This window comes from Chiloscyllium plagiosum, chromosome 25 (assembly GCF_004010195.1).
Source record: "Chiloscyllium plagiosum isolate BGI_BamShark_2017 chromosome 25, ASM401019v2, whole genome shotgun sequence".
Taxonomy (NCBI): Eukaryota; Metazoa; Chordata; class Chondrichthyes; order Orectolobiformes; family Hemiscylliidae; genus Chiloscyllium; species Chiloscyllium plagiosum.
In genome coordinates, this window is record NC_057734.1 from 30,166,645 (window position 1) to 30,175,140 (window position 8,496).

Genomic DNA, 8,496 nt, shown 5'->3' on the forward strand with positions numbered 1-8,496 from the left:
TGGACTTCAACAGCTTCCTCATTTCCCCTTCCCCCACCTCATCCTAGTTTCTAACCTCCAGCTCAACACTGTCCCCTTGACTTGTCCAGACTTGTCCGACCTGCCAGCTCCTTTTCCACCTATCCACTCCACCCTCTCCTCCCTGACCTATCACCTTCATCTCCTCCCCCACTGACCTATTGTACTCTATCCCCACCCCCCCCCTCCTCCTAGCTTATCTCTCCATGCTTCAGGCTCTCTGCCTTTATTCCTGATGAAGGGCTTTTGCCCGCAACGTCGATTTTTGCCTGTCCTCGGATGCTACCTGAATTGCTGTGCTCTTCCAGCACCACTGATCCAGACCTTATTCAGGGGTCTTTCCCCACTGGGCCTTGGCAGCAGCTGTCCCAAGCTTCAGCGCACCCCTGAGCACGAGGTCCTGGACCTTGGAATGTGCCAGTCTGCAACACTCAGTTGGGGTCAACTCTTTCAGCTGGATGACCAACAGGTTTCGGATACACCAAAGAGCATCTTTCACCGAGTTACTTCTGTCGACTGGAGCAGTTGGGATTTGCATTTGTATGGCATCATCTCAGGATCTCCCAAACTATTTTACAACCGATTTTAAGAATGTTTGAACTGGAGTCACTGTGGGGTGGGGGCCAGGGGACATGGCAGTAAAATGGCACTAAATTATGATGCTCATTTGGAGTGCTGGTGCAGGCAGCCACTTAGTCTCCCATTACGTTTTGCCTTCACTTTCAATTTTCTTAGTATCTTACAAACCCAATAGGATAGCCATTTCCACTCAAGTAACAGGCCTATTTACAAGTGGTAGGTAACTGTCCACTTTAAAAAGAATCTTCTAAAACTGGTCCGCATTTTCAGTCTGATCTTCATATGATTCTATTGACATTTAAGGAATAAGAACAAGCTCAGACTCTTGACTGTCGTCGTCTTTTATATGCATTGAGAACTTTGAAGAATGGCCTCCATCTGTGTCAGAAAACGTTTTGTTCTGGATGGTGTGCCCTTGAAGGCAATTATTTATATTTTAGTCCAGTTCAATTTGTGGTCAGTGGAAACCCCAAGATGTTAATAAGGGAGGATTTGGTGATGATGATGATGTTATTGAATGTCAAGGGTGATAGTTCTGATGTCTTTTGTTGCAGATGGCTATCTGTGTGGTGTGAATTTTACTTGCGGTATTTCAGCACAACTCTAGATATTGTCCAAGACTTGTTCCATTTAGACATGGACTGCTTGAGTATCCAAGATATTGTAAATAGTGCTGAACATTGTGCAGTCATTGGAAAATATCTCCACTTCTGACCTGATGATGGAGGGAAGGTTATTGATGAAGCAACTGCAGGGTGGGCAAAGACACAACAATAAGGATCTCCTGGAGCTGAGATAACTGATCTTGAACAGCCACAAATATTTTCGTTTGTTCCAGGTATAACTCCAACCAGCTGAGAGATTTCTCCCTGAATCCAATTTTGATAGGGCTCCTTGTTGCCTTACTCAATTAAATGTAGCCTTGATGCTAAGGACAGTCTGGAATTCAGCTCTTTTATCAGAGTTTGAACCAAAGCTATATTGGGGTTGGGAGCTGTGTGGCCCTGTCAGAACCTAAACTGGGTATCATTGAGCGAGTTATTTCTAGGCACGTGCTGTTACTGTTGACACCTTCCATTACTTTATTTATGATTTGAGGAGATAATTGACTGGGTTGGATTTGTTTTGCTTTTGGTATACAGGACATACCTGGGCAATTTTCTCATTGTCATGTAAATGCCAGTGTTGCAGCTGTATAGGAGCAGCTTAGCTTGGGGTTCTGGAGCATGTCTTTGGTACAATTGCCACAATGTTGTCAAGGCCCATAGCCTTTGTAGTGCCTCTGACTGTTTTTCTTGGCATTTCAGGGAGTGATTTAAATTGTTTGAATATTTTCGCCCTGTTCCCACCTCAGTCGAACCAAAATGTTCAGAGATACAGTATAGTTTTACCTCCTTCATCTTTATTCTGGGCCCTGGAGGGAGAGAGAACAATTGCTCAAACATCAGTTTCTTAATGAATTATATAGTTACTTACAAGGAGGAGCATCCAGGTAAGGCAACATACATATTGATTGGGTGACCGTTACAATCAGCAAGTGTCAGTAGTAAAGATTAAGATATCTGCTGTTACACAGTGAATGTTCTTAACCTTGTAAACTGACTTTACATACTGACTTTACATACTGAATGCTTCTTCATCTTGTTAAATGGCTTTACATAATGAATGCTTTTCCACCTTGTTAACCCACTACCCTTGCCTCCAGCACCTCATTGTTTACTGCCAGTTCTTATCTGAGCTGAGTCATGCTTAGCTGAATCTTTTTGTTTCACAAAACTCAAAACCTAACTCTTTCCCTACCTGCTCATACCCTATACATGTTCTCATGAAGACTGGCATTTGTGATGCTGGGGACTTCTGGAGGAGGCACATTGTCCCTTGTATCCACTTAACACTTCTGGCTGAAGATTGTTGCAAATGCTTCAGCATTATCTTTTACACTGATGTGCTGTGCTCCTCCTTGATTGAGGATCAGACCTCCTTTACCACCATTAACAAATGGATGTAGCAGGACTGCAGAGCTTAACTCTGAGCCATTGGTTGTAGAATCGCTTAGCCGTGTCAGTTATTTGTTGCTTATTCTGTTTGGCATGCTGAGAATGTGTATAGAGTATAAGCAGGCAGGGAAGGAGTTAAGTTCTGAGTTTTGTGACACAGGAGGTTCAGCTGAGCATGGCTCAGATCAGATAAGAACTTATCGTTAACACTGGGGTGTTGGAGGCAATGGTAATGGGTTAACTTGTTAGAAAAGTAGTCATTATGTAGAGCCATTTAATATTGGAAGTATTCAGTATGCAAGGTTAGCTAACAAGGGGAAAAGTATCCATTGTATGAATCCAGTTAACAAGGTTAGGAACATTCATTGTATAACAGTAAAGGGCTTGGTCTCTGCTATTGATACTCGTTGATTGTAATGTTCACGCAATTAATATGTATGTTGCCTTATCTGGATGCTCCTCCCTGCAAAATGACTAAATAGTTCATTGAGAAATTGCTGTTCCAGAGAAGACCATGAACTCATATCCCTGTGCATATGGGCGATCATTCTCGCGCTCCCTCTCCCTCCAGGGCCTGGAATAAAGATGAAGGAGTTAAAACTACTGTGTCACTGAGCATTTTGTTTCGACTGAGGGGGGAGAGTGGAGAACGGGATGACAATATATATAGTCTTTTTTGTTTGCATTTCGTCATGATGACACCTCATTTTTGGGCATGCCTGGTGTCGCTCCTGGCATGCTCTTCTGCATTCTTCTTTGAACCAGGGTTGACACCTTGGCTTGAAGGTAATGGTAGAATGGGGAATATGCCATGCCATGAAGTTGCAGATAGTGTTGGAGAATGATTCTTCAGTTGCTGATGGCCATCAGGGTGTCTTGGGTGTCTTTCAGTTTCTAGATGTGTTTGAAGTCTGTCCCATTTAACAGCCTGTGTCATGCTATGTATGGTATTGTCAATGTGGGGATGGGATATTATCTGTAATGATGGTGCAGTGGTCGCGCTTAGCAAAATTATCATTATTGCATCTGCGGCAAGGAGATTGCTGAGGACGAGGTCAAGTATATTTTCCCTCTTGTTGGTTCCCTCACCACCTGCTGCAGATGCAGTCTAGTAGCTCTGTCCCTTTGAACCCAACCAGCTCGATCAGTAGTGCTGCTGCTGGGCCACTCTTGGTGCTGGACATTGAAATTCCCCACCAGAGTATACTCTGCCCCCTTGCTGTCCTCAGTGCTTCCCCCAAGCATTATTCCACATGAAAGGGCTCTGATTCATTAGTTGAGGGAGGACATTACATGGTAATCCTTGTCCATGTTTGACTAAGTGCCATGAAGCTTCATGCAGTCCGGAATCAATGTGGAGGAGCTCAGGGTAATGCTTTCTTCATTATATGTCACTGTGCTGCCACCTCTGCTGGTGTGATTTTGTTAGCATGACTATGACAGTGTGCTGCTTGACTACTCTGAGATAGCTCTATTAGTTTTGGAACTAGCCTTCTTTGCTGGACTGATAGGGTTGCTTTTGCCGCTGTCGTTTCTGGTGTCTAGGTTGATGCTCAGTGGGTTTTTTTTTAGACTTTCCTTCCTTTTATGGGACATTGAACAAGATGGGGTTTTCCAAAAATCAACAATGGTCATCATTAGGTTGTTAGTTTAATTCTAGATTTTTATTGAATTCAAATCCCACCATCTGCCATGACAGGATTCAAACCTGAGTCTCTGGATTAATAGCCTAACAATTTCAGTAGACCTCGCCTTCCCTGATCACTTCTGTGAGCAGCAATGTGATAACATCCAGATACATTCCTGTTTGTGAGGTTGACTCAGCTGCTTCAGCTACTGACTGAGCTGCATTGTATGTAAACTGCACAGCACATCCTGAGCACATAGAGCCAATTTCCCTGGAGAAGAAAATGTTTGGAACATGTAAATTGAAATTAAGCATTCTCCTCCATTCGTGCCAGGTTCATGGCACTTAGTCAAACATGGACAAGGATTACCATGTAATGTCCTCCCTCAACTAATGAATCAGAGCCCCTTCATGTGGAATAATGCTTGGGGGAAGCACTGAGGACAGCAAGGGGGCAGAGTATACTCTGGTGGGGAATTTCAATGTCCAGCACCAAGAGTGGCCCAGCAGCAGCACTACTGATCGAGCTGGTTGGGCAATTTCTACTGAAATTGTTAGGCTATTAATCCAGAGACTCAGGTTTGAATCCTGTCATGGCAGATGGTGGGATTTGAATTCAATAAAATGCTCACATCAGTTTCAGAGATGCAACAATACCTTATGACTTAATGTGAAATAATCTTCAGTGAATTATTGATTCTCATCAGAATCAATGTTAAAGTCAGAGTTAGGTCAGGTGGGATGTTTGTGGTCCTACAGTTGGCTGCAACGCTGTGGGTCACTCGGAGCATATTAGATTCTGCAGCTGCTGGTACGCTATTCAGTCCATGTAAAACATGTGAATTGCAGTAGAGAAGGAGATCATTTGGCTCATCATGCTCATACTTCATTTGAAACTTCGTATATCTTCCTTTCTATCCTTCTGCTTTACTTCTCAAACACTTGTCCCAATCTCTTCTAATTTCTCCCTTTTTGTTTTTCTAGTGATGGCCTTCAGAAACTCAATAAGTTAGCAGACTTCTCCAGTTATGTATCTGCCTGCCGTCACTTTTTTTTTTAAAAGAAGTATTCTTTAATCCACTGTTGGCATGGTTGGGAAGGCCAGCATTTGTTGTCAATCCCTAATTACACTTAAACTGAGTGGCCACATAGAGCACTTCTGAGTCAAGTACATTACGTTTAGGTCTGGAATGAAATGTAGGCCAGATCAGACAAGGAAGACAAATTTCCTTCCCTAACAAAGATCATAAGCAGCATCTATCTGATCAGTTAAGTAATGACAAGTTCACATCCCACTTCACCTCTCATGTAATATATTTATTTCATTAGTGAACCAGCTGGCCTTATGGTCAAAATGTCTGGCGCTGGAAAAGCACAATGTTTCAGGCAGAAGCCCTTCATCAGGAATGTCGAGGTGGAAGGGGCCTGAGACATAAATAGGAGGGTGGGAGTGTGGCTGAGGGGAAGGTAACTGGGAAGGCAATAGGTGAATACAGATGGGATGTATTAGGTCGATGGGGAGGGTAGAGTGGATGGGTGGGAAGGAAGATGGACAGGTCAAGAGCGCTGTGCCGAGTTGGATCTGGGATAAGGTGAAGGGAGGGGGAGATGAGGAAAATATTGAAATTGACACTGATGCCATATGGATAGCTGCTGCTTCTCAATTGTGGTGGCTATGAAACTAGTTTTCCATTCCAGATTTTATCAGCCACTATGATTGAATGTGAACCCATGTCTCCAGTGTATTAGCTTTGGCCACTGGATTATCAATACTGCAACAATACCATTACACTACCGTCTTCCCTTCACACTACATCTTAAATCTTTTACAGAGGAACCTCGATTATCCAAATACCAATTATCCGAAGGAGATCTCGAGGTCCCGATAGAAACACTACAACAAAGTTGTGTTTCCAACAATGATCGCGTCTTTTGTTTACAGTGATTAAATAGGCACCATCTCCAAATGACTGACCTCCTGCCCTCTCTCTCCCTACACTTTCCCTGGAGTTCTACAGACAGGTGTACCCTAAACTCCTCCCCCCTTCCCCAGATAATCTCTCTAACATTGTCCTGTACAGGGCAAACGTGGAACCTTTCAAAGTTGCAGTAAAACGTGTGTGTGTGTGTGTGTGCACACTATTTGGAGACTTACCCCACAAAGGCAGCTGCGGCAGCATTCTTGTTGTTAGTGTACAGTCGGCTATTCCAGAGAGGGGACAGGTGTGAACAGGATTTGGAGGGCAGGGGGTCAGTGTTGGATGGGGCGGCGTTGGACAGGTTTGGGGTGGGTTGGGGGCGGGGCCCGCGCGCTGTAAACTGCTGCAGTCTCCTGAACGGGGAGCAGACTTTAAAAACTCCGAGCACCAGAGGAAAGGCATTTAATGGATTAACTGGATAATCAATTATCCGAATGAAATAGTGCCTGCCCATCTCGTTCGGATAATCGAGGACCCCCTGTATTGTGAAAATCCCTGTTTGATTCCCCATTAGCCTCTCTTCCACTGTAAAGGCCTTTCTTGCGCCTTTCATTGTAATTGTAACTTCTCATTCTTGTTGGGATTGTAATAATTATTTGCTTCCCTCCCTGTGGTTTCACTACCATAATGAAGAGCCTGCAGTTTCATACTAATTTCCAACCATGGCTATGCTTTCCCTTTTTAGAAAAGAGTCAATTTATCTAAATATGATCTCCCTTTTTACTGTTCATTCTACCTATCTCTGATTCATCCATTTCTTTTGAAGTATGATTTAATCTTAATAATGAATCTATTTTTCAGCAGCTACAATTGAAGCAAAACTAATTATGTTATCCTTTGGGTTGTCTTGATTTTCTGTTTGAAATGGCTGTAACATTTTTCACGCTCTTGACCTTAGTACAGATCCTGTTTTGAGTTTGTGTGATGATCAAACAACAACAACGTTGATTTCTATCACACATTCTTCACATTTGAAGAATTTTTAAAAAATGTGTATGCATTAGGTCCGATGAGATATTATTCCATGATCACTGACAGTAGAATTGTACCTTCATGCTGGCTTTGGGGGGAAAAATATCAAAGTGGAAGGAACCATATTTTGAAAGAAAACTTGGTTGTTCTGAGGTATTACTATTTTTCTCTGCCCATTTATCTCCTTGCAAATGCTAATTCTTCGCTGCAGTACATTTGCAGAAATGCTGATTTCCCTTTGGCACTTCAGATAAATTGTTTCATCGTGAATTTTGTTTCCACAGCTGTTTGACTGTGGTAGTAGAGAGCCTTCACAGTCAAGTTCATTCCTAGTTTACAGTAAAGGTCATTGGACAATAAGCGGGAGCACTGATTTTTCTGCTGCTCTGCCTAGTGTGTTGTGATCAACTGTGGCACCTCAACCGTCATGAAGTAAGCTGAACTGTGTTTGTTTCTTTGGAAAAACTGTGATACGAGATGGCTTTTTTTAAATGTCTGATTTTTTTTTTGGATTTCAGATAGTGCCACAATACTGGCAGAAGAACTTGCCAAAAAGCCTTGCAGAAAGTTTCTACAATCAGGTGTGTGCAGAAATGTCTAAAGAAGGAAGTACAGGAACTGAACAACATGCTTAACACATTGTGCTATTTCGCCAGCTCTGGGACTTGTGTCTAAATCGCGTTCATGCTAATATTATTACATTCTGTCCCTCTTCCCAGTGATGTGGGTCTAAAAGCACAAGGTTCCACTCAGTAGTATGAGAAAGTATTTAGCCTTAAAACTTGTCTTTAAGCATTTAGGCCAAAATGTAATGCTGAATTATAGAACACATTTACTGCACTAGATTTGTGCGAAGATTTGTAGCTCGGGTGCTCGTTGTTGTGGTTCTGTTCGCCGAGCTGGAAGTTTTTGTTGCAAACGTTTCGTCCCCTGGCTAGGCGACATCATCAGTGCTTGGGAGCCTCCTGCGAAGCGCTTCTTTGATGTTTCCTCCGGTGTTTATAGTGGTCTGTCCCTGCCGCTTCCGGTTGTCAGTTTCAGCTGTCCGCTGTAGTGGTTGGTATACTGGGTCCAGGTCGATGTGTTTGTTGATGGAGTTTGTGGATGAATGCCATGCCTCTAGGAATTCCCTGGCTGTTCTCTGTCTGGCTTGCCCTATGATAGTAGTGTTGTCCCAGTCGAATTCATGTTGCTTGTTGTCTGCGTGTGTGGCTACTAAGGATAGCTGGTCGTGTCGTTTCGTGGCTAGTTGATGTTCATGTATGCGGATTGTCAGCTGTCTTCCTGTTTGTCCTATATAGTGTTCTGTGCAGTCCTTGCATGG

General features: G+C 43.2%; 1 protein-coding gene across 2 annotated transcripts in view; it reads left to right on the forward strand.

Annotated features, from left to right (window-relative positions):
* Positions 1 to 8,496, forward strand: part of zmat5 (zinc finger, matrin-type 5) — a 39,405-nt gene that overhangs the window by 1,623 nt on the left and 29,286 nt on the right. For both annotated transcript variants that reach the window (XM_043715826.1, XM_043715828.1), the window contains exon 2: positions 7,691 to 7,753. In XM_043715826.1, the coding sequence (XP_043571761.1) occupies positions 7,691 to 7,753 (63 nt within the window). The remainder of the gene's footprint in view (positions 1 to 7,690; positions 7,754 to 8,496) is intronic.